Here is a 27,393-nt window from a genome sequence, read left to right on the forward strand (position 1 = left end):
TTAAAATCAGAATCAGTTTCCCCAGACTCCATTCTTCCATTGTAACACAAGTTACTTCTGATCACACCCTTTTCCACTGAGATTCTCCTGACTTGAGAAGGCAGCAGTTTCTAAAATTTCTGCCCTAAAATTCCACTGTCCTCTCTTGAGTTCTGTGTGGATGGAGTGGTGGCAGCTTGCTCAGTTAACAAGTGAAAGGCAGGTACACAGACACTTCCAAATCCTTTTAGTAAGGGTCCAAAACTGGCCTATGTACAGGGATCAGGTGATTCAGTGAAACACAAAGAGTCAAGGCTAAAGATCCAAGGTTACAGGTGGTCCCCACGTATACAGCACGTGAGGTTCCTTTAGAAGTAAAATGGTGAAGCGCACTGCTACACATCTTTCTTCTTTTAGCAGGGCAAGTAACATTATGGATTATCACTATCAGCGCTCCCACTGAAGGCCCCGAGCTCTGCTGAGCCCTTCTGGATGCCTTACCATGCTTTTAAGATACTGCAGCAGTATGAAGTGGGAGGAAATGAAGAGCTCAGTTTTCTGTTACAAAGATTTTGATAGAGGGCAGTTCAGGAAGCAAACTTACTCGTTTTGAATGAGCAATTTTGGGCTGTTATTAGGATAGCAGATTCAAAAGGTCAGAATTCAGTTGTCTTAATACTTGTGTCTAATGCTAGGTCATCTAGTTCTAGCTGACCTAGGACATTCAACCTGGCCTGCAGCTGCCACTGCAAAAGGGCCTAGGTCTCCCACAGATCCTGTGTTGTATCTGCCACCCTCCTGTGGATGTCTCAGGTACTTTATAGTATCTCCAATGACAATAGATACCAAAGGACAGCCTGCCCAGGCTGTGCTTACATGAGCTGCTCTCACAGACAGGCACATTACTGGAGCTACAAAAATGTAAAAGTAATGAAGTTAATAGATAATAATGATTTCTGATCATAAGTTGAAGATTATTTTTTAGCTAGATGAAAAGACTTCCTGAAAGTTGGACACACTATTCATAGCATGTCAGGAGGGGATTTTTGTTAAAAAGTGACCAAAAATCTTGAAGAAATAGATAAACTTGCCGAGACACACACTGGAGCTAAAACTAATCTCCACTTATCTTCAGAATAGGAAGTCATGTAAATAGAACTCTATGGTAATTTGGGAAACATATCTATACATTCTGTAAACAGTACGTACACAAAATGTCAAACTGTTATACTATTGTCAAAGAAACAACGGCAGTTTATTAGGATTTAAAAACTGTCTACTGAAGGTGAATCATCTTGAGATGGTAGATTAAATTAAACCTAGAGAAGCGTGTAAAGAAAAAAAAAGAAAAAGATTAACAACAGTCTAATAGGAAAGTGCTTCTTAGAGTAGGAATATTTGTTTTCTTTGTACAGAGAGGCACACTTGAAATAACAGCGAAATGAGTAACAGCGTATGGTTTGATCAGAAACTGTACCTGTGTCCACTCATTGGTCTGGGGATCATAGGACTCCACTGTATTAAGGTATGTTTGTCCATCATATCCTCCAACAGCATACAACTTGTCACCAAGAAGACATACTCCCACTGCATCTCTGCTAATGCTCATAGAGGCCACAGCAGTCCACATATCTGTTTTTGGATCATACCTAAAAGATAATTTTTATTATACTCAAACTGATGCCAAAATTCAACGGAAAAAGTACTGGAATTGACTTTTTCAAGGTAGTAGACAACAGGTACTATTAGAAGCGCACAGGCTTTGGATGTTAATTGGAAAGGATTTTTTCCCAAATATTCTCTTTGAAACTGTTTATTTAATCATCTAGTAACACAGTCAGTACTAGCTACATATTTACTTTGTGCTGCTTTCCATACAGTAATATATTCATCCACATGCACATGCTCTTACTACATTTCTTACTGCATGGTTAAACATACCACTCCAGACATTGTTCTGCTGCTAGACTACAGCTGGGGCAAGTGCTTGCTTTCTTTAAGAGATAACTATTAAATGTTAAAGTATAGGCTGCTGGAGTGTGGTACTAAAGAGATTCACTTATAAGAGAAGATTATCATTTTCCAAAAAAGGCCCCCCCCAAAACATCCAGTTTAAGTTTGAGAAAATTCTGGGGGAAAGGCAAAATTCTTAAGACAATTTATAGCACTTCTTGAATTGTAATTTCCTATCATCCTAATTATCAGGACAGTAGAAGATAGATGGTTTAATGAAAAAAATGTGATTCTAGAATGTATTAACATTATTTCTAAGTCAAACTAAGAATTAAATGGGACAGTTCATGCTGTTCTTGGGTTAAGGAACTTATTTTAACCTGATCAAAAGAAACAGTGTTAACATAACAGATTATAGCAAAACTGATGGAGTCACAGGGCTCTGAAGAACTATACAAAGAAAATATTTCTTTGACTAAGAGATCATCCAAAAATCATATTTGTGAAAACAACTTTGGAGAATATAGCTCTTAATTTCTTTGCATGAAATACATGGATGCAAAAAGCTCTAGCAATTTTGGCTTCAGCTCTCCATTAAAAGTACTACGGAAATGTATGTTCTGTGCAAACATAGTTCTAACATAAAAATACTGCCTGAAGCACATACTGCAAATAGGAGTATAATGTAGTGAAAGAGGGCAATTCATAAGCTACATACTGATTTTTTTTTTTTTTTCAATTTGAGTTATTTTACAATTAATCCATAAACCAATACAGTGGTATTTCTCTGGAAAAAGCAACTGTTTCATTGTAAAATATAGTGGTAAACAAATATGAAGAAGCATCACATGGCTTTATGAAACTGCTTTTTTCTTTTCTTTCTTTTTTTTTTTTTTAAAACGAACTGTTTCTATGAAGTTGAAGATTCTACATCTTCACCTCACTGCACAGAGGGAAGACATAATGCACTGCAAGATAATTCCTATTTATTAAATTCATGTAATGCATAATTGTGTTTCAGAAAATACGGAGGCAGAAAAATATATGGACTTTTCCTATTGCTTTCTCTTGCGCTAGTGATTGTCTGTATTCCTCTGAAAATTTATTATCAGCTGAGATATAGCTTCCTAACTGGAAACACTTCCGGGGTCTTGTTACTGCACCTTCCACATTTTAAGTGCTATGGGCCATATTATATGTTTTGGGGTCTATTAGGACATTGAAAGTTTGAAAAGTACACCTCTTTTTCTTTTTTTTTTTTTCCTTTTTTTTTTTTTTTTTTTTTGCTAGAGGGCAAATCAGATTTTCCAGCCTAAAAAGATTTAGTAAAAGAAGAGGCTGGTAACAAAGAATCACTGGTAGGTGTTGGGAGATAACAGGAAAGAAAACAAGTGGGGAATTCCATCTTCTTTTGGGGGTGGGGTGAGGTGGGTGGGTAGAGAGTCGGGGAAGGAGAATTAAAGTATATTTCAGAAATACTTGAAATGATGACAAAGAATTAGAGAGATGCATTATGAAATATTTACTGACATTTTTACTTGTTTTATGGTTCACATGTGATTCTGTCATTGTCATTTGTAATGCAATCACTCCAGAGTAACTTTATATGAATACATACCAATTTCAGAATAATTAAATTAAATGCGAGCTTCCCAGTGTCATCAGGGCATACAGGAAAGGATATGATATTTAAGGGTCCACAAACTTCAATCATTAACTCAGTTAAAAGTTACAATATGCACTGATAATGAAACTTGTGAAAGAACTTTTGTTCCATTTGTACAGACCTTCAGTTCTACGTTCTTCTCAATTAATTAGCATTTATTCCATGAGATTTTGAGGAAAAAAATGATTTTTGCAGATGAAGTGCATTAGAAAGAATTTTCTTTTCAATTGGTTTGTTCTGGCAACATTATGAATCATATTATGACTATACAGTATGTTTTTATATATAGGTTTACTCTCCTCACACTAAAAATAATATGGCTGTTTTAATGGATTTCCTACTTAACAGCTCTTTCTGTAAATCACTCTACATGCTAGCATTATTCGAATTACTAGCAGGATCCTTCTTCATCAGGATATTACCTTTCTACGCAGTCTGAGAGCCTGGATGTTAGGTTTGATGCTGGGGCATCATGTCCACCTATTGCATACAAGAACCCATTCCAAGTAGTTACACCTACACCACCTCTTCTTTTTGACATTTGAGCACAGAGGGTCCATTTGTTGGTATGAGGATCAAAACATTCTACTGACTTAAGACAAGAACTTCCATCTCGACCACCAACTGCATAAAGTCTACAAAGTTTAAAAAAAAGTATTAATATCACAAATATTGCTTGTCTACTGAAACATTATTGTGAAAAAACACACAGCAACATGTTTTTGTACGGGACACAAGTTAAGTCATGTATGAAGAACTCCCATAAAAAGAGAAATTTGGAAGCAGAATTTCAACTTTCGATAGCATTTTCTGTTCCTAAATCTCAGACAAAATGTAAGATTTTGCTCCAGTCTTTCCTATTGTCACAATTAACACAGAACAGGGATAATTTACAGAAAGTTAATTATAATAGTATTTATGTTCCAACTTGTCCACATAGGTAATTTTGAAATTCTTCGCTAAGGGACTTGACAATCAAAGGCCCATATCCAGTGGGGTCAAAGGGAAAAATTCAATAATGGATTTATGCATGTAAAAATTCTGCCCTTTGTCAATTTAGGTAACCATTTTTATGGACCTGAGCTTCAGTTTTATAAATGGTAACTCTCGATAATTCCCCTCACATCCACTAGGTGGCCTAGTTTGCTCGGTTCTAACATACAAAGGTTTCTGGCATTTTGTAATAACAAAGAATTTCAATTTTTTGTGAAATAAGGATAGAAGGAAGACTAGAGTTAGCAGCATTGCATCACCTGAGAATCATTAAAAATAATCAGATAAGTGAACTTGATCAATTCTGGGCACTTCTTTTGATGTTTATGAGCAATGTAAACTTAGAAGCAGAAATACTGCATGCCTAGCGCTTATTTTGAAAGGCAAGAAGGCAGAACACACTTTAAAAAGAAAGCAACGCATCAGAAGTCAAATCTAGTTTGAGAGATGACTTGAAATATCACTAATGAATTCCCTTCAGAACCTGAGGCAGATTGTAGTATAGTTAAATAATCAAATACATATTAGACACTGTATACGATGACGGTGTGAATATCTGGCAACAGTTACTACGAAGCACTATTCAAAACGTCCTCAGTTCGGGAAATACTGTTTTTCCGGTTTTTAAATGTAGTGACTAAACTTGAACGCAAACCTGTTGTAAATATGATTGATCTAGTAGCTCTCACTAATAATTTTAATACCTTCTTAAAAAAAAAAAAAAAAGACCATTACACTTTTATGGAAGTACCATGTTTAAGAACACAATTTGTTTAAGGTAAAGAATGTACTGAAGTATCTTGAAAAATTTTGCTGCAGTTCCAGAAAGTTTATGACTAAGAAAACAAATAAAAAAAAAATCAATCCTTTATAATACAGCATTTAAATGAATCCCTCAGCCCCCTAAAACATGACAGAATTTCGATCACTTATGCAGTGGTTTGTCATTCAGGATGTGGAGCAGAATATATTCATCTCTGTATATGGAGATTTTGAGCAAATCATCTGAAAGATACCAAGTAACAGACATACTATTACTAAAAAAGTGCAGAAGTTGCTAGTCCTACAGCTGCAATGCAGTAACTTTGCATGCACTTTCAGGGAAGTACTCAGGCTTTTTAGCTATAAGCATCTAGTATTGCTGCCTATATTGAGTCCAGGCTATCTTCTATGATAATAGAGAAACATGAGGCTGTAATTCTGGTGATTTAAATCACACCTGGGACTCTCTACTGAATACTACCTATAATAATATATGTAGGACCTAACTTAGGCATCTGAGACTGCAGTTCCACAGCAGCCAAAGCCACTCTGCTTGCTGGTTGTTCACGTTCTTCACCCAAGTCAGCACTCTCACTGCACTTGCTCCAGATCTCACAGGACCCTCTGTAGAAGCATTTAAAAAACAAAAAAACAAAAAAACAAACCAAACAAAAACCACCCCAAAGCTTTTTGCCAGCTTACAATACCCAAACAGCTCAAGGGAGGTTTCGCAACTGCCACAGAGAATACATGAAGTAGCAAGTGGAAACTTGGGGTCAAGATCATGATAGTCAGTATTTCGATTAGGTTAGGCTGCCATAACCCTAGTTAGATTCTTGCAGTCAGATGGTGTAAATATTCTGCCACAGCTACAATAATACTAATAGTTTAGATAAGCAAACTACAAGGATGGTGGAAAACTAGATGGGACTGCTGGTCTCAAAAGACTGATCAGCAGTACAAAGTCCAGCTGACAGGTGGTTACCAGCAGCGCTCCTCCCAGGTTGATGCTGGGGCTGATACTGTTTAATGTCTTCAGTAACTTTCTGAAGAGATAATTTCTCATAGGTGATACTAAGGTGGACTATGATGCTGTGGGGAGGCCTGCTTGGCCCAGTACGGGATCTCTTCTATCAAAAGAGACTATGGCTGTTAACATATATCTGTCAAGAGAAATACAGTCATTCAGGATGTTTCTCTAATTACATTAAAATAATGAAAAAGAAAATGGAAGTTGCCTTCACATACTTTCCATTTAATATTGCTACCCCAACAGTGCTCCTTGGAGTTGACATGCTAGCTACAAAGTTCCACTGACGAGCCTGTGGATCCCATCTTTCTACTGTATTCAGATAGCTCCAACCATCGTGTCCTCCTACAGCATACATGGGACCTTCCAATACAGCTACTCCTAATAAATAAATAAAATTATGAAAAACGTCTGGATAAGGGGAAAAAAATCTCATTTTCCTCGCGACAGCCCAGCACACACCCGCGTGCACGCGCACACACACAAAAATCAAACCAAATAAACCACAAGTTTCCTTTTAGCAGTCAATACTGGTTACAGTTTGAAGGGGGAAAAAGGAAAGAGTCCAAAAAAAAAAAAAAGTTCTACAGGTCAGCATTAAAACAAAGTTAATCTTTCCCCTAAAATTTAATTATTTTTTTAAAATCAATCTGAAAACCTTTTAAAATAAGCATTTATCCTTTACAGAACTGTACATACCAAGACCATGACGGTGTGTGGACATAGGTGGCATTACACTCCAAGTTTTAGTTCTAGGGTTGTAACACTCCACAGTATTCAGTGTTTTCAGTCCATCTCTGCCACCAACAACATATAATTTATCTTCTAACACTGCAACTCCAAACTGTAATCTTCGTCCATTCATGTTTGCAACAGGGGTCCACATGTTGGTACGAAGTTCATACTTTTCAATGCTTGTAGCTCCTGATAACATACGCAAGTTATTAAAAAAGTTTGCTCTGAATTAGTGGGACAGTTTTTATTTCAGCAACATTCTGATGCCACAAGACCCTTCAGCATATTCTTAATTCTATGTATGTGAATACCAAATTCCTTCTGACTACCATTACATTTACATTATGGAAGCGTCTACAAAAAATACGTGAGTAGCTCTGACACAACCCTTTAGCAATTATCAAAAAGCATACTTTTGTTTTTATACGTGCGCATGCCACCTTTGTGCATTTTCTGTTTTTTTCCTTTTTCATATTACTTCCTGTTCACACAAAAAAAGATTAGTTTTCATTTGACTCGATACTTCAGAAATCAGATATTCCCTTAATTTCAAAATCAGTAACACAAGCTTCCAATATTATCAATCCTACCTATTTTTAACCTAATAAAGTCAGTGTACATTTATGAAGTTTCATGCTCGATGCTGTAGAATCTTTGAATTTTATAACTGACATGCTAGACTAATATTTATCAAACATTTCTTAAAAACAAAAAATGCATTAACTAATCAATATATAAACCAATACCTTTCGTTGCATCCATTCCTCCAACTGCAAACAACACTCCCACGGTAGATTTTCTAGGTTTGGTGCGAGGACTTTGTAACATAGGTCGTCTCTCTGGCAACAGATGGTACTTCATTGCTTCCATAATGAGTTTCTGACATTCAATGTCATCCCTAAAGAGTGCGTTATTTTCCATATCTGCCAGAAACTGTGGAAAAGAAAAGAAAAGAAAACTGTAGAAGCTGAACTGCTATGAACCACATGAAGGATGAAAACAAAACCCCAAGGAAGTATTTTATCCAGAAATGTATATTGTCTAATTTAAAAAATATATACATATATATTTCAAAAAAGCCATCTAATAAGAAAAGTATAAAGACAAGCCAGTAATAAAATGAACAAAACACATTTTAAGCTAGACCATTACATAAAAAAAGGGAGGCGGGAGGGGAGACCAAAGGAAGAAAATAAAATCTCCTAAGGTTCCAGTGCCATTGCAAGGATGTTCAAATGGAACCCAGCTCCAGGTACACAACTCAGTTTAATCTGGTTGATTCCAGAAACACCCTAATCCAGAGGTCTATAAAAGACACTTCAGGAACAGACTGCAAATTTCAATATAGATTCTACTCTTGACTCTGTCACTGACCCACAGCATGATCTCAATTATTACATACCTTTGTGACATATTTTAAGATCATGAATGCTAGCAAATTTGAACAAGTGTTAAAATTTAAAACTGACTTAAGTAAAATACAAGCTGAATAAAGATCACTATTAACATTTTTAAATGAAAAGATGCTGGAGGCTTTTGTATCCCAGATTTGCCAGATTACAGAAGAAACACTAGGTTAAGTGCCCCAACTGTAATTATTAGAAAGACTGGATGTCTGGGGTTTTTTTGAGCTCCAAGACATTTAGTATGGCCTAAGTAACAGAGGAAAAAGCAAGTAAGGCCTGGAATGTCCCAGAATGGGACTGTGGCAGTTAAGAGAACAATAAGAAAGAGGCAAATGCCTCATACTTGCCATCACAAAATTCAAGCACGTTGTGAATACTGGCTGCCAACTGATAACAGGTACAAAAATGCTGTGAGATTAAGCATCAGGAGTACTGAAGAAACTTATGATGAAATAGCTGCACCAGTATGGTGCGCACAGTCCTGGCTTAAAACTGCCGTAGGTCTAGAAGGTGGCAAACGTAACATGCCTGGTTCCAGTGGAGATGCAGATAATTACAGACTGCTAAGCCTGAAGTCTCTGTATCTGGCAAATCAATAGAACCTATGCCAGAAAACAGAATTAACAGATGCATAGAGAACTCCAAAAGACTTCCAAAGTCCCTCAGTAAAGACGTCGAAGGAAACTGAGCCTGGCTTTTTCAGCATTTCTGACTGATGTTTTGATTCTTTTTAAACCACCAAACTAAAATATTTTCACGTACATTACCAGTAGGAAGTTAATTTTCATTCATTGCTTTCAGTACTTCCCATTAGTTCTTCTCTTGACACAAAGCACCACTTACTCCTTTTATCAATTCACAGTGCCACTTCATGATTATAAAACAGTAAACTAAAAACAATGTTTGAACTATCAGCATGCAATGCCATAAACTTACATATAGCTTTAAGAATCAGTGAATTACCACTGTCCTAAACTGGACTTTGTCATAACTGCCATGTTCTGGGGGGGGGGGGGGGGGGGGGGGGTTAAGAAGAATCTGTACCACAGGAAGGACTTCTACACATTCAGGATACAAAATTTCAGGAGCATGCACTGAAAATTGAAGCTTACAAAAAACATGTTCAATTCAGACTTCCAATATATTTTTCTTCCCGAAAACTCTTATTTAATATTTAGGGGACTAAGATTCTGAAGCAACATTATGTGTGTTTGTATGAGTTTTGTATATCAAGACACAATCTATCTTTTTTCCAATCCCCCCTCTCAGTCTGTACAGAAGTTTCCTGATAGCACAGGGTCTCAGTCTGAATCTTCTTCACTTAATTAATCCAATTCCAAGTTCTTTAAATGAATTCTCATTTTTCAGGTTTCATTATTTATGTAGCACCTTGTACTAAAAACATTTTTAAGTGAGCAGTTCCAAATGATGAGTTAGCATTAAATTATAGTCATTGGAAATCTGATGAAGACCAAAAGCAAAGGCAGACATAAGTACTACAAGTTTCTGACTAAAAGGAAGCTGAATCTATCTTGTAACTTAGAAATTCCTTAACCATCCTTTTCATTTATTTATCAGAGATGAAATATTTGCCATCTTACAGATTAAGAAGCTGACAAATATTCATCTTAAGCTTTTGTAACAACAAGAGTCTTCCAGATGTTTAGGACACTTCTTGCATTAACAAAAAGAGATGAATTATTATTAGATAAAAAACAAAATGCTATGTGCAAAGACAGGCATAAAAATAAAACTGATAAAACCAATGATTCTTTACAAATATTTTGCCTCCCAGCACTAGTTTCACAGTATTTCCCAAAGTTGTTCTTTGAAGTGTAGGAATACAATATTCCTTACATCTCTCCTTTCAACATCATTGATTTCAGCAAGTTGTTCAATTTTCTAACTTCATTTCTTTCAAATAGCTTTGACCCTTCACCTTAAAATTGGAAACCTTTTCATTATACTATGCTTGCTGTCACATTGCCCAACACCATGTGGTCATGAAGGAAAACCTAACTCTGAAAACACGTTAAGATTGTTTAGGGACTTCATTACTAACTGGTGCATTACTGAAATCACAGCTTTAACACTTTCATTTGTTCAAGAAAGTAATAAAAGGACAGAAGGAAAATATGAAACTAGAAATGTAAGCACATATTTGGAGAAGATATGGAAAATTAAAATAAATACGAAACTGCTTTTCTGTTTCATTCCGGTATTTTCCTAATCAGTTATTGCATGGGCTAATTTAATCTCGTTACATATTTCTTGGACAAATTCTGTTCTTCCACTTTCTAAAATGTTTCAATTACAGTCAGTATATAAATACTAAAATTAAAATGCTTGCTAGTGAATTTTTCTAGTCAGTAAGAGGATACCAGATTAAAGGCAATGCATAGAATGCTGCATATATCACTTATCACTATGAATGTAGGAAACTCCAGTTTTGGTTTTAGTGAAGTCTACTTATTATTCAGGTTTGATAAAAAGCCTATTTTTCTCACAGAATCACAGAATGGTTTAGGTTGCAAGGGACCTCTGGAGATCATCTAGTCCAACCTCCCTGCCCAAGCAGGGTCACCTAGAGCATATTGCCCAGGATCACATCCACACGGGTTTTGAATATCTCCAGCGAAGGAGACTCCACTACCTCTCCGGGCAACCTGTTCCAATGCTCTGTCACCCTCACAGGAAAGAAGCTTTTTCTCAGGTTTAGGTGGAACTTCCTGTGGTTCAGTTTATGCCCATTGCCTCTCGTCCTGTTGCTGGGCACCACGGAGAAGAGATTGGCCTCATCAAATAATAACAGAAGTAACAGTAAGAATAACAGAAGTAAGAATAGAATAGTAAGAATAATAGAAGTAATTCTTTACAAACTGAAAACTGCAACTCAAAGTCCTTTGACTTTATATGCGTTAAATATTACTAATGAAGGTCCAGCAAGAAAAGCTAGCATAAGGACATCTAACTTAGTTTACGTGCATGCTATCAGAAAACAAACACAATGTTACACATGACACTAGTAAGAACAGCCATTCCCGCAAGACTGGGAAAACTGTCATTCACAACTATTATTCAAACACAAATTGAGCTCAAGTCTTCCTCAACAACATGTGGAAATGTCCAGGAAGGAGAAAAACTACTGATCATGAAGTTCAAAAAGTACCTGAAGATGACTTACCAAGGACCATGGAAGAAAAAAAAAAATCACTCAATTTATTCAAACTATTTCTAAATCTGAAAGACTGCTGTAAACTAGATGAAGGAAATTTAACGTTCAAAATAAACTGTGCAAATTCCATAAAGGAGAAATTTAAAAAGGATACATCTTCTGGTGATAAACATATCCTTGATAAGCATTTTTTAGGCAATGGAAACCATTTTTTCCTAGCAGCTCCGCCCGTTCTTCTGTCCCAACTGATCTCAGATCTTCTAGAATCCGGAAGTTTTTGTGATTGGTCACTGCCAGTACATAGATACAGCAGGCATGCCCACGATAACCACGCTATAAACTAGAAAGGAGTAGAACAATGTACCTGCGGAGCAAGCAGAGGCAGTCTAATGTAAGCCAGGAGTTTACTGAGCTCTTTCCTTCTCTGTTCCAAATCATGTCGAACCCATGTAAGTAGTGCATTCAGTATAGTTTCTTCATTAGGAATATTCATATCATCACTTGCTAAAAGCTTTGCAATTTCAGTGGCTGGTAATAATAGGAACTCCTGGTTTCTAATTACTTCCATGAAATTTTCCTGAAAAAGGAAAAGTATATTTAATACAGATGATGACATAATTTGAAGACAGTCTCTTATGAAACCCCTAATACATCTTCCCCACTTGTCCCTCCTTCATACCACCTCTCAGTTGTGCCAGTAAACTGACCTAGGAGAGAAAAATCTATACGGAGTTATTTTTAATCCCAATCGTTTCCCCAACTCTGTTTACCACATGGCCTCACAGAGAGATGTGCTGAAAAACTGGGGGAGGGGAAGCGCATGGAATTGCATGAACAGTGGGTTGTGGGGGCTGCTCATGCAGGCACTGCAACTGGAAGAAAGTCTTTCCAAATTACGGTTTTAAAAAAAATTGCATTCTATATATTCTACATCAAGCACAAACAAACAATGTAAGATGCTCTGCCAAGCAAAGAGCATATCATACTACAACAGCTACTGAGCATATCTGTAATAGTTTACTAGATTAAACTACAGTGATTTAAGTTTCCAGAGGAAATAAACAACACTAAAATTTTTATTTTTGACATTCAATACGTTCTTTTAAGTTTATTTTACTATTTTGTACGTTTTATACAGCTGATCTCATAAACTGACAGGGGAGCAAAAGATACAAAGAATCCACAATACTGTACACTCTTTGCTTTATTAACAATAGTTATTTTGATAGGATTCCATCTTCTACTTTTCATTCTGTCATTTCCAGCAACAAATCCTTACTTCAAAGTCAGCAAAGTCACAACACATAACATTTCTGACATTTATATCACGCTACTTCAGAATACGAGGACTTGCAGAATATTCTGTAAGGATTCTCATGAAGTGAGGCAAAAGTAGCAGAAAAGGATGTAGAAACATGATAAGCACTATGAGCTTACAGTGAGAAACCTGAATTTTTTTTTGAATATATCAGAAAAGGGTGAGATCATGTCTAACCTCTTTCCCCACACACCTTTAAAAGGCAGCAAAGTAAAGAAAACTAAAAGCAATCTATGAATCACAACATGTTCTTACACTTTGGGAGCTCAGAAATCAGTCACCTCATACTCCAGGCTTAAGGTAACTTCATGGTAATAAACTAGTATTACATTCAGTATAGTAAACATACTGTTGGTTGCTAAACAGCCAAAAAACTGAATGCTGATTTTGCTCTTCGACCACACATACCTCCAAAACAGCTGGAGGGTGAAGGGCATTAGATCCACAGATGAGGTCTAACTGAACTAGATCAACTGGCTTTAAAATTAGCCTTATTCAGTATTTTGCTTAATAAAAATCAAAAGAAAGAATTGCACGTTAATGAAAAAACTGGAATTGGAAGCAGCTACATATGGGGGGGAGGGGGAAGGATTTCAAGCTAAAATAAAAACACCACCAATGAAAACAAGAAGCAGGACCTGCACTGCAAAACAGGTACAAATTCAGAGTACAAAGCAGCAACAAAAACATACAGCAGAGTCTGACATGGCATATGCAAAGGACACTATGACAACAAAGCAAACAGATAATACCTCTTCCTTTTTCTTACTTAGTCTAATCATCTCATTCAAAGCTAGATACCTAGTATTCCAAAAACACTAAAAAACTAAAGAATGCTGAGCAAAGAGGAAAAAACTAACAAGGAGTAAAACAGTCCATCTTACATGAGAGGTAACATATATAGCGTGGCTACAAGATGTCTAAGGGGAAAGATCAAAGTGACTACACTCCAGAGAACTCTGGAGTTAAAAACGGGGAAACAACTGAAAGTGTTATCTACAGACATAACTGCGTACTCCTACAATTTTCCTTTGGGAATTCTGTTTGTGTTTAACGTCTGAAAAGCTTTCCTAAGAAAGGGATCCAATTGGCTACAGAAGTAGTCTTTCCAAGTGAAAGCTGTAACAGATTAGAAGGGAAACAGAACTGTCTTTTCCTCTTTAATTTGTTTATCTCTCTGTATTACAAAATGGAAGTTCAGACAATGAGCAAACACAGTGAAAGGATCATACCAATTTCAGCAGCACCACAAATGCCTTTTTTTAACACTGTTATTAAACGCTTGGGAATAAAACTGAAGTTGAAAACCAATCAAAATTATTTCCAGGGCTCAAACGTGCAGTCAACAGAAATTCAGATTCCACTGGGTTGTTTTCACTGTTCTTTTTGGCTGAGTCTCTGTCCTAGAGCATTTGCAAGCTAGAGCTGTGCTTTTAGTTTTGCTGAATAAACAGGCAGTGAGCACTGACAAAGAGAAAAGCCAACACTTACTACCTTAAACCTTCCATATTTTCTATCCAGATCGCAGGGAGAGGAAGGGGAAAGCACCTGGAAAGTTTTCTTTGTCTCTGAAGGCAATGATGAGCTGATCTTGCATGAGTCATTCAGGAATCTTCTTCAGAAAGGTTTTTTCCAACTGGATTTAATTTCTTCAACAGCTGTTGTATGCAAAAAGCCTGATTCTCCTTCTTGTTATTTCCAGACAATTGCTTTCCGATAGGAACAAATTTAACTTCCTCTTGCTCCCAATTCTATTTTTAGAGCAGAGACTCCTTTTGAGCACAGTATCAAAGCATTCCATTGGGAATACAGCCACAAAGGCCTATGTCTGGGATTTTTTATGATCAGAATCTGACAGTTCCTCTTCCTCTACAGACAGGGATTCTGAAGACAACAAGGAGGAGCCAGTGTATCTCCTAGCATTCTTAACCTCCTCATTAGCCTTTGCTTTTCTTCTTCTTATGGGAACTCTCTGTGGAAGAACAGGATATTTCAGAGAACAAACGGTCTGCACTTTCAGTCCCCTGTTTTCTGGTCTTGAAAGTTAAAAACAAAAACAAAAAACCCAAGAAGTTTCCCTCCCCCAATATTAGCTCCTCAAAGAGCTTGGAAATTTCATCAAATGAGTGGCCTGAGATTTATGCACTAACTAAAGCTATCCATAGTGGCATCTCTCACTCAAATCATAAGCTCAGATCCACCCTCCCAGCAGCTGCAGAGTGAATAATGCCGATATTCTTAGCCAGAGTTCTATCCTGGCCTTGGTACAGGGCAAAAAAAAAAATATTAGGATCCCATAAAAGATAAGCACCACCTGAAAAAAAGGATCATGGCTTTTATTTCCCAAAGTGGAATCCAGTTAGACAGTAAGGCATCCTAATGCCAAAAAGATTTGAATCTGAGTGTAATCAAAAACCACAAGCTGAGAAGAACTGTACACAGAAATCCAACAGGAAGCTCTAACTACAGAGCTCTGTCTAAACTCTGATCCTGGGCAACTGAACAGCAAAAGATGCATGACTCATGGGATCTGAAGGAGAACAAATAGGGAACATAATTTTGTCATCTATTGGCTGCTGCGGTCAGTTGGCCAACTTAGGCATAAATTTGCTAAGTAGATCTTAGAGCTGAAGTATCTAAGCGTCTAGGAAACTATTACAATCAGATGAACATAAGACAGCAGCCACTTCCCTTTAAATCAGCTTTGACTGCTGTTCTTAGTGATGAACCAACCCAAAGCTCTTTCTGTGCCCTAGGTTTGTACAGAGTACACCTACTGCAGCTTGACTCCCCTCTGCACGGCTTCTAGATTCCAAAACAGCTTAGGCAGCATCCAGAAACCTCTTTAGTTACACCTAGACAGTTACACCTACTTACACCTTTTGTGCTAGACAGAACTGTACCCACGGACCTTGAAAGCCAGAAGTACCTTGAGATTTTTCAAAGGTGAAAAAAAGTGAATGAGTACTTTCAAAGTCAGAGCACCAGTGACCACAATATTTTGGAGTGCAATTTCAGGTGCAGGAATATAAAGTCCTTGTTTTACACATTAATGCAATCTTTGGATCTGGTCCTTTGTGGATGAAAAATACTGACATTTCTCCCCTCTTTCCTGGGCCCCCCTCTTGTCCCCTGAACAAACTATCCTGGCAGCTGGGAGAAAAAAAGGCATATTATACCTCTTCACTTCATCCTCCCAAATTGTAAACGCCACATGATCATGATTTTTGCTGCTCCACTCCTGCTCTACAAGAGAAATCAAGTCTGTGTCCCACACCTGTCGGCTGTTCTGCAAAATTCCTAGATTCTGTGATTGGCCTCTTCAAGTCTTTCTTCTTACTAATAGCCATTGCTTGTGCTGAGAAACCCTGAAAACTACAAAATCAACTTTATCTGAATCTTGTAACGTTCTGATTATTGCTCACATACTTCTGAAGACTTCTGATGAAAACCAGCATGACTTTTCACTCTGCTTTAAGGCAAGAAAAGCTCTGAGAAACAAAGATTATAAAGCGGTCTACTTAGAGACTGACTCAGGCACTACCATATTTTCGTATTTTGTATTTAGGAAGTCTGCTTCCTAAACTTCCTGCTTAGGAAGTTTAGTAACTTTTTTTTTTTTTTTTGGGGGGGGGGCACAGGGGGGAGTGTTCTAAGTAACAAAGTTAAAATCCAGCTACTGAAAAAGCTGCTCATGCTTACTTAAGAATACCTCCCTACCCACTACCGATATTTCAAGTTCTGAAAATAGCACAGGCTAACTTTTCCTTATCTGAAAATATAAACTTTTCTTTAGTTTATTTTTTTCTTTGTGGAAGGGAAGCTAAATCTTTTCATTCAAGGTAGACTACCAGTTGTTCTCAAACAAACTAGACAACAAAGTAGATGTTTCTTCTGATGTGAAGACAACTGAAGCTCCTCAGTAGGCAATATGTTAGAGGGCAGGAAAAATGCAAAGAAGGCACTACATGTGGAAAGGCTTTATGAATTAACGTGAACACACACACTACTGGCTAGCCTACGAAAAATACTTAAAATTGATAGTTACGACCCCAGCAAAACAGCAAACAGGATAACTTTGGTATAAAAAAAATCTCTTTACTCTGATACATCTCATGATTCTATGAACTGTATTTTACATCCTTGATCTGTAAAAATCAAGTACGTAGTAAGTCTTTATACAGCATTACATCCACAATTGTTCACCTCTTATTATTTCATGTTTCACTTAATGCATCCTGAGAATTTTTCAAGCTTTGTTTGCAGTGTCAAAAAATGATCTGTTTTGATAACCTTGAAAATTTTTCTCTTCTGAATAAACAGCTTATCAACTATCAACAGAATAAACAATGAAGTAAGGTAACATTTAAGTTCTTTTACTAAAACATACATGTATATCTTTACTATGAAGTGGTACAGTGTTCAAATTCATACTATTGCATTTCTGTTTTTAATCACATTGCATTGTGTGATTAAAACCACGCCAATGCTTTCCAATGACTCTAATGAACATTATTCAGAGCAAGTCTAACAACAGAGGTGGGCTTACTGGGATAACTCACTGATTAGTCTTTTATTTTAACCAAATGCTCATTTCATCTGAATTACTAGTCTTGATGTAAAAAGCAGATAAGGTGCCTATCAAAGTATTCCAGGTGTCCAATAAATCTTTAAAACCAAGAAGTTGTTTTAATTGCAGAAAACCAGTTGTATGGCAAACTGATTTTTTGTCAGAGGAAAAGAAACAGTCATAGAAAACATATATAAATTAAAACATAAATATTTTATATTTTTCATTGCCTTCAATTTCCAGTGCTTTAAGGGATGCAAAATTACATGGAAAAAATCTAAAGTATGCACTACACTGACTATAATCCCTCATTATTTGCAGCTTATAAAAGAGACACACTTTCACAAACAGAATTTACAGATACTACACGTGTGCCTAACCCTAATGTTCCTGTTCTTTTTTAATGGAAAAAATATCAAGTGGCTAACATTTACTGTTGAACACTTTTTACTTTCAAATAGCTGTTAAATAAATGAAATTACTTGGGGATTTACTTTAACTGAAGATTCAATTGGACTATATATTTCTATGCAGTTTCCATAGCAACATTTGTCTCAAACTAAAGAAACTGCTTCTATTACTCATCATTACTCACATTCAATTTTATGTCTCTGTTGGAACTAAACAATATTAAAGGAGGCCTTGGGAAGAATCCACCTAGCACAACAAATCAGCTTTAAAAATGGCTTTTAAAATCCAGCTAATTGAAATTTCATTCACGTTAAAGCCTTAAAAGCAACAATTTTGCCATTGAAGTAAACAACGGTCAAAAGGCATACAACTATTTTCCTGTGGTCTGAATGAAAGACAGATGGGTTGTCCTAAAAGGATGGCTTTTAGAAAGTTCACAGCCACTTTACCCCTCAAAAAGTCAGGAGTTGTAGGTCAAAACGGTAAGTCTATAAAATCTCTAACGCTTATTTTTTAAGATGCACTAGTCTAGCATTTGCTACTACTCTGATCTTTCCATTCCACTAATAAAGCTTACAATGGACATGACAATAGCACAGACCAGGACATATGCTCATTCTGAGAAAGAGCAACGGGCTGGTCAAAGGAGGGAGGTTCTCTTTTTGCATACTCTTTTGCATTACATAGTGCCTCTCAACATTAATTTTAACATTCCTCAAAGCTATAAAATACATTTATCTTTACTGTTTCATTTGACTATTTCTAATTGCAGTCTCCTCATCTATGATTCAACAATAATGAAGGTCAAGAATAGAAACATGGGAATTATAATCTGAACACTATTTATGGAGTGTTTTAGTAAATTTCAGCAAGTATATAACCTCAAATAGATCAGAGATCTCTCATTGAGAAAGGACACTATATCACATAAAAAAAGAGCTATTTTAAACTGTTTTCCTACTAAACTAAGTTATTTTAAGCCAAGAAGAAATAAAAAATGAGCAGTTTCCAAATCAGCAAACATTCAGAAGGTAAGAAGACAATCCATGGATTTCTAATTGTAATTAGAAGATTAAAAAAAGCTACACTTCTTGGATCTAAGCCAATGCCATGCCATGCAAGGAAATTAAGCACTATCTTAATTCCTATTCTCTTATGCCATATCTACATGCCCTAGTTCAGGTCCCAAGAGCTCAAGCAGGCAGGTGAAAACGTCATCAAGGAGAGAGAAAAATACCTCACAAAATTCTGCAAAGAGAAGATGACTTGCCTTAGAGATACTTATCCTGCTTTCTTCTGCTGACACTACTAAAGCATATTTTTGAGAAGGAAAATAAGAATATTTTAGATTAAGAAAAAAAAGGATGCCTATTAAAAAGCTGAAATTTATATAAGTTGGTAGATCACTCTTTCTCTAAATAAAGACAAAAATATCTCTGGCAAATTTGTATTTAGCCCCACATCGGATAGCCCAAGATCATATTCTTTGATGCCTTGCTGACATGCCATCACTAGCAAATTAAGGATAAAGCAGAATTTATAGTGACGAATATCCACATTCACACCCCACGTGCAACTTAGACCCTGATTTCTGCAGTTCCTTACTGAATGAAACAGTACAGTTTTTATTTTGTAAAGTCTTATTTTGGACTAGATGATAGCAGCTTGCGTGCTGTTGAGTTTGTAGTTCTCAACTGACAGAAATAAGAACTAGCTTTTAAATGATTTTATTGAACGCATGTCACAATCCCATTACGGTTACAAGAAACTATTAATGCCTGCCTACTTTCTTCCTACTCTAAACCAGCAACTTTATAGTTATTTTGTCACTTCTCAGCATGGGAACACACATGTGTTCCTGCTTGGAAAATGGTCATGGTTTATCTGAGGGGGAAAAACTAGCATTTTATTCAGGCTGACATTCTGTATTTTCCTTACTAAAAAAGGTAGATGATGCTTAAAATAAGAACATACCATAGTGTAATTGTGAGCCACCTTGTGCAAGTCAGTGCAACCCTGTGCATCAGCAAAAGATCGGATTCCAAGGCAGTTGGATGGGTGAAGCTGCTTCATTAGGAACTTACAGCATGCTTCTACAACCTGAGAGAGCTGAAGAAGGCAAGCTGTAGACAACAGGCACTCAATGTTATCTTCTTTTAATTCAAGGCGACCTAGCAAGAATAAAAATAAAAAAACCCACACATTTTACTTTCATCATTTGTCAGACTCCCCAAAACTCATACACAACAGATACACAGATTATATGACAGAACACGAGGCTCAGCAAACATCACCCCCAGCAATAGATAACCAGCTTTTCACAATTAGTATCTATAATGATGCAAGAAAATGGAATCTTAATAAAATTCCTTTTTTATCTGTCTTAATACATCTGAAATATTCAGGTAATTAAAGAAGCTATATCCCACCAGGTTGCCTCAGGTAAGAGCAGTGATGATAATTTTTTATAAATGAGTTAAATCATGTGAATAATAACTCTTAGGAGCACCTGAAATCCTGTAATGGATTATAAAGCTCACCGGAGGACAAATCATTAGACAAATTTCCCATTTTCATTTTTATTACCTGTATATGCATACTGAACCAGAGCCCACAAAGCATTTGGCTCCACACCTTCCATCTTGATTTCTTCCTGTCTTGCTTCCCTTACATCATTTGTAAACATTGCTGCAAAGTAGTCGGAAACAGAGGAGAGAACCAGTCTGGGTACACAGTGCAGGAGAAATGGAGAGAGACAAGGGGAGGATGGGGAGGGAAGAAAGAAAAGAAAAGAAAAAGAAAAGAAAAAAGCTTAGTCAAGCTGATGTTTGTTAATTTATGCTTCATTATTTTGCCCTTTTAAGAAGTGCTGTATTGAGAAAAACATTTTAAAATTGACAAACTGCTTCACGCTCCAGTTCCTCTCTATGAATTATGAAGTACTGGTATTGAACTACATTTGCTGCTGAAGTAAATGATGTACTGTTTCAAAGCTCAGCAACTTTTAATAGACAACACAGAAATAACCCACAAAAACATACTCTGGAAATGGAATATAAATAAATGTAATAAAACAACAATAATTTCCATTTATATCAGTTACTGTTTTTAAAACATAAAACTGACTTATTGTCCTTTTTCAGGTGCTTTAAAATGATTTTACTCTTTGTGCACACACATGCATTCTTTTACAAATCCTGATGATAGAACTAAGCATAGTAAAAATGGCGATAGCATACACAAGAAAAGCCTAGCTATATGAGTAGAAAAAATGTGATCCACAGAAGAAAATAATTTACGTGGCAATCTCTTTTGTGTGCACTGAGCATTTTATTAACAATTCTGAATAATTTAAGATACTGAATAAGCAATTATGCAGTTACTGTTCAATAGATATTTCTTTAGCTTATGGAGAATAAAACACTGAGTATATACAACAATGACACTCCACACAGTGTGTAAGAATTTAGAAGTTTCAGTATATATTTACAGGACTAGGGTGAAAGGCAGTCCTCTGGAGCAGGGAACTCCAGCCCATGGTTCTGCTGTATGAAGCCCACCAGAACTATTCAGCAGGTCTGCTCTTCTCTTTCCTAACAGACCAGGCTATGGACGGGATCAATTTTCTTGCTGTGGCAGTCCACCGTTAGTTGTCTTGCTCACAGAGAGATCATATGCAAGGGTATTTATATATGTTCTGAGCCACACAAACAAAAACCTCAAGAATCAAGCCTACCACACACACACTACCCAGTCCATCTGCACATATGCTATGAATCCAGTTCTTTAGGAAATGTCAGTTTGTCCTGTGCTGAGTCTTTACACTGGCTTGTTAAAATGACAGAGGTTAGGGGTCACAAAACAGAATAAAATTAGTTGACTGCCCAGTTGGAAAGGTAGGTGCCACTAACTGGGAATAACTCTCAGATGTTTATTAATGGGGAGCATTTGAAGGTACGTACAAAAAAAGAGTCATGTTAGCAGCAAGGAAACACTTTCAATTACTATATTTTTCATGCTTTCATATCTTCTGACCATTGACCATTTCCATCTTTTTGGTCAGGCCTGAAACAGGAATCAATTTTTTCTAGTTGCTGAGACAGACACACATGACTGGATAGGAAAAGGATTTTTTTTAAAGCATGTACAATTGAAATAAAATTTAGTAATGAGAAACAAAGTTCTGTTCTTTTGAAGAACACAGTTCTTGTAATATGAGATCTCCTCTGTAGCTCATTCTCAGGGAAAAATTAGAACATTTTGTCAGGATGCCACACAAGCGTCAGTTCTAAGCATTCCAATCTCTCTCTGCTTTACTGACACCTCCAGCCGAATGAAAATACTGCCTCCTAGAGAACTGTAGAAATTTAGTGAGGTTGGAGAGTACATGCATCTAAACACCAAGGGAAAGTTTCTGCAATTGGTTTTTATGCTTGAATGAGATGACAAGATCAGATTTATACATGGAAAATAGTGGCCCTACCTGGAAGGAAAAGTGTGTAGATGGACAGGATTTGAATAACCTCTGCAATTCTGATTCAGAATAAAGGAAAACCTTAAACAACTCAAAATATTTAATGCTGATGACACTGATGTGGCTTTGTGCTTGAAAAGATAATTGTCATGGGAAATGTGACAAAAATCTAATCTTAGCACAACTTTTTTTGGTTTTGTAATTGTACAACTATTTTAGTTAGCTGTACCACTATTCAGAAAATGGCTGGACATAACAAGAGCTGTTGTAGAAAGGATAAACAACTACTTAGGGATCCAGACCCTTTACCAACTCTGCCGGTACCAGAAAATTTCACTCTGTAAATTCCAGTCTTGAAGTACTTCAGGAGAAGTTATTAGAATTTGAAGAACCAATCCTTTTCATATTTTTGCATTCAGATTCATGAGAAAGTATATACACTTCCAGCATTAAGTGCTTTCCAGAGAGTAACTCACATATGCCAAAATAGCACATGAAGCCCAGGAGTAGATTAATATGCTGAAGCACAAGTTATACAGATAAAGTTTTCATTATAACTTTAGCCAAGAAACATGTTCACAAAAGAAAGTCTCAGAATAGACATCCATATTTTTTTCTTCTTAATTCAATCCATTTAGAAAAAAGCTCCTTCAAAGAAAGAAAGGAGATTAAAGATACAGAGACAAAGCACCAAGGTGACACTGAGCTAGTAAAAAAGAAAACAGAGTCAAACTTCCAGCCAACTGGCCTTTTCTTGCTGCGTGTTTTCCCACTAGTCAATAGAAATCAATTACTACTTTACTTATGTTATTTGACACCAACTTGTTCATTGATCTTTTAATCCCACTGCTAGTAACTGATTTTTCCTTCAACCTTTGTTTTTTGAATTGTCTTAAAATAAACTGCATTCACAATATATAACACAAATTATACACTGTGAAGCAGCCATATCTTCATATAACTGCAGAATTCATTGAAGAATTTCCCCATCCATATTTGACCTATCTGCTAAAAAAAGCACTGAAAGACCTAAGTGACAAATATATTTCAGGAAAAAAAACCCGTGCTATATGACTACAACAACTGTGCCAATTTTAAATGGTAATATTTACAATTCCCCATTAAACTGAGCCAATATTTGCAAATGATTGCTCTGCTAGTATGCAGCACAGACAGATTCTCTCTGTACTATTTATTAATCAATAAACTTAAAATATTTGTCCATATCAGGAATTCACTGGGAACTAAACTTGCTACAAAGTGTTAGCTTTCCTCAGTTTGGAAACTGAAGAAAGCTATATTTTTTGTATTCTGATTTTTTTTTTCCTAAAAAGTAACCTTTCTTTTATAATTGGCTGGACTAAAAGGCCTACAAAATCCAATTAAATCAGTACATACTAAGACTACAGAGGTCTCTAACAGTACAAATTTTTTTCTAGAAAAAGCTTATATGTTGTTGGCATTGTATTCCTTTAAACATAAAACATATTTTCCCTTTGCTCTCTTATTTAATCACGAGCCACTGCCAAATCCTCAATTCTGATTAGATTACGTTTACAAGAATTTGGCTACTAAATTAATTGCAGTAGATTGACTGCTCTTTATCAGTACACCGGAGAATTTCGAGAAAGAGGAACATACAAATGCAGTAATTTTTCATCTGAAAGGAAGTAAGATGTGTGAACAATTAATCCCTCTGGAAAAAAACTCCACATCTATGGGCTAAATACTGAAAAACAAACAAACAAACAAACAAACGGGTTTTAGTATGTCTCCCTGTTTTAATAGGGGGTTCCAAAGCTACTGATGTTTTTAGTTTCTGTGATTTCTCCTGATCAAAAAAATAGAAAGAGCTACCAAGACAGCTTAATTCATTTTGAGGAGCCAGGCTTTCTAATTTCACTGCTATTTACCAAAAGCCAGTACAATATGTGTAAGCAGGGTAGCACGCTTGGATTATATTGTACTACTTTTGAAATGGTTGTGAGCTGCATCATCTAGACCTTTTTCTGAATTTTCAAAGCAATTATTAGGTAAAATGATGATAGCTGTCAAACCTGACAATTTACCAATCTAATATTTCCAATCAATATTTACCTCTGTCACACTGAAATGAAACCTCTTAACATTTTAGAGATAAAAGGGACGGTTCCTAGACACCTCCTGGTTTCTCGCTGCATAACAGCTGATAAAGATCCTAGATAGCTCAACAGCACCCTACTACTGTTCCCTGAAGCTGCCAGGTGATGATGAAGAGTTCCTCAATAATTCTTGCCTTCTAATATAAAGCACCTTGCACACCGATGGCTTCAGCTAGTTGCTATTCTTGGCACGTCAGTAATAAAAAAAGGCACGTCAGTAATAAAAAGCACATATGAAGGTTGTACTGTCCCATACTACTAATATATTTATGTGTTTGAATTAAATTTGTTTAAAAGCAAGCAATATCAAAAACAAATGTAGTGTACAGTATATTCATGCTAAAAGTGATTTCAAACTATATCTTTCTTGTCAAAGAATTTTTAAAGGTTTGATTTCCCTGTTACTTCTCATTCTAAAGTGATAATTAAAATAAACCCTTTAGCATCATCATATGATTAGTAGCAATAGATATCTGTTGGCATATGTTAGCATAGAAAATAACTTTTTTGATATACTTTGAATTTTTACAAATACACTTTGTGCTAACCTTGTATAAGGCATGTAGTTAAAACAGACTGCAGTAAAGAATTTACAAACTAAACAGACAATACAATGTGTGAAAGAAAGCAAGCACTCTCTAGCCACATGGAAATCAAGCACAAAGAAAAATGAAGATTCAGATAAAAAATGTCTGCAAACCAGCACTCATAACCTTCCAAACAAGTTTCCTAGTCACGAGAATATATAAGCTTCTACTTGCTTTCTTCCCTTCAGTCTCATGTCTTTATTATTTCCATCTCTGTGTGAACAGGAAGAAAGAAAACGGCTCTGCACAGAATCACAGAATGGCTGAGGTTGGAAGGGGCCTCTGAGACATCATCTAGTCCAACACCCCCCTCCTCCCCCCCAAACTCATGCAGGGTCACCTAGAGCACATTGCCCAGGATCGCAGCCAGACGGCTTGTGAATATCTCCAGCGAAGGAGACTCCACAACCTCTCTGGGCAACATGCGCCAGTGCTCTGTCACCCTCACAATCAAGAAGTTTTTCCTCATGTTCAGATGGAAATGCCTGTGTTTCAGTTTGTGCCCATTGCTTCTAATCCTGTCGCTGGGCACCACGGAGAAGAGTCTGGCCCCATCCTCTCGACATCCCCCCTTCAGATACTTATATACATTGATCAGATCCCCCCTTGGTCTTCTCCTCTCCAGGCTAAACAGGCCCAGCTCTCTCAGCCTTTCTTCAGAGGAGAGATGCTCCAGTCCCTTCATCATCTTAGTAGTCCTTTGCTGGACTCGTTCTAGGAACTCCATGTCTCATACTGGGGAGCCCAGAATTGGACCCAGTACTCCAGGTGAGGCCTCCCCAGGGCTGAGTAGAGGGGCAGGATCACCTCCCTCCACCTGCTGGCAACACTCTGCCTAATGCAACCCCAGGATCCCATTGGCCTTCTTGGCCACAAGGGCACACTGCTGGCTCATGCTTAACTTGTTGTCCACCAGCACTCCCAGGTCCTTCTCCGCAGAGCTGCTTTCCAGCAGGTCAACCCCCAGCCTGGACTGCTGCATGGGGTTCTTCCTCCTTAGGTGCAGGACCCTCCACTTGCCTTGGTTGACCTTCAGGAGGTTCCTCTCCACCCTTCTCTCCAGCCTGTCCAGGTCCCTCTGAATGGCAGCACAGCCTTCTGGCATATCAGCCACTCCTCCCAGTTTAGTATCATCAGCAAACTTGCTGAGGGTGCACTCTGTCCCTTCATCCAGGTCACTGATGAGTAAGTTGAGCAGGACTGGCCCCAGTATTGACCCCTGGAGGACGTTGCTAGCTGCAGGCCTCCAACTAGACTCTGTGCCACTGATCATAACCCTCTGAGCTCTGCCATTCAGCCAGTTCCCAATCTACCTCACTGTCCACTCATTCAGCCTGCACTTCCTGAGCTTGCCTATGAGGATGTTATCAGAGACTGTGTCAAAAGCCTTGCTGAAGTCAAGGTAGACAATATCTACCGCTCTCCCCTCATCTCTCCAGCCAGTTATTCCATCATAGAAGGCTATCAGGTTGGTGAAATTCAGTTTTTCAGATTGCTGGAGAATTAGGAGAAGAATTAGGAGAAGGATTTGAATGCCCTATGGCCAGGAATTTACACAGACCTCCCATTCTTAAGTTAATGTTCTGACCAACAAGTTACTACAAATCAAAACAAACTTTTATTATTGACATAGCAACTAGCTTAATAAATAGGAATGTAATAAACAGATAACTTAGACATCTGGTATTACACTGGACATAGAAAAAGCAGCTGATATGAAAAACTAGACACCACATATCACATTTAACTAAGATTCCAGCAAAATTTGTTCATGTCACTGCAGGCTAAGGGAATGTGAATATAACACATTTTTCACGGTGCAGAACTTTCCTACTTACTTTTTCCTACTTTACCTTTACTTCCTTTACTTTACTTTCCTACTTTTGGATCTTTTGAAGGAGTACTTAGCCACAATTTCGGTGCAGAATGAGATCAATAGTATTAAGAGAGGCCATATTCGGAAAAAATGTAGCTACATATAATATTCTTACTTGTAACAGATTCATAGCAACCTAAGCCTTTGGATAGGTTTAAACCAAAACCCTTCAGTGTTTCACAATAATGTATTACTTGTACTTATTACTACTGCAGTCCCTAAACTCACTGCTCCTTTCCCTAAACACATACTTCATACCCAGAGCATTCAAATATCATCAAAAATAGAAATCAAAGAATTAAGAAAACAGATATAGG

At 37.0% G+C, this 27,393-nt stretch overlaps 1 protein-coding gene across 21 annotated transcripts in view; it reads right to left on the bottom strand.

Annotated features, from left to right (window-relative positions):
* Window positions 1-27,393, bottom strand: part of KLHL5 (kelch like family member 5) — a 62,680-nt gene that overhangs the window by 4,681 nt on the left and 30,606 nt on the right. For 18 of the 21 annotated variants that reach the window (XM_068943157.1, XM_068943156.1, XM_068943152.1 and 15 more), the window contains 8 exons: window positions 20,585-20,721; window positions 19,973-20,169; window positions 12,064-12,276; window positions 7,865-8,051; window positions 7,083-7,307; window positions 6,602-6,764; window positions 4,021-4,233; window positions 1,457-1,628 (listed from right to left, as the gene is read on the bottom strand). In XM_068943157.1, the coding sequence (XP_068799258.1) occupies window positions 1,457-1,628; window positions 4,021-4,233; window positions 6,602-6,764; window positions 7,083-7,307; window positions 7,865-8,051; window positions 12,064-12,276; window positions 19,973-20,169; window positions 20,585-20,721 (1,507 nt within the window). The other 3 variants (XM_068943145.1, XM_009673378.2, XM_068943146.1) reach the window with 3 other exon arrangements.

The sequence above is a fragment of the Struthio camelus genome, chromosome 4, assembly GCF_040807025.1.
Source record: "Struthio camelus isolate bStrCam1 chromosome 4, bStrCam1.hap1, whole genome shotgun sequence".
NCBI lineage: Eukaryota > Metazoa > Chordata > Aves > Struthioniformes > Struthionidae > Struthio > Struthio camelus.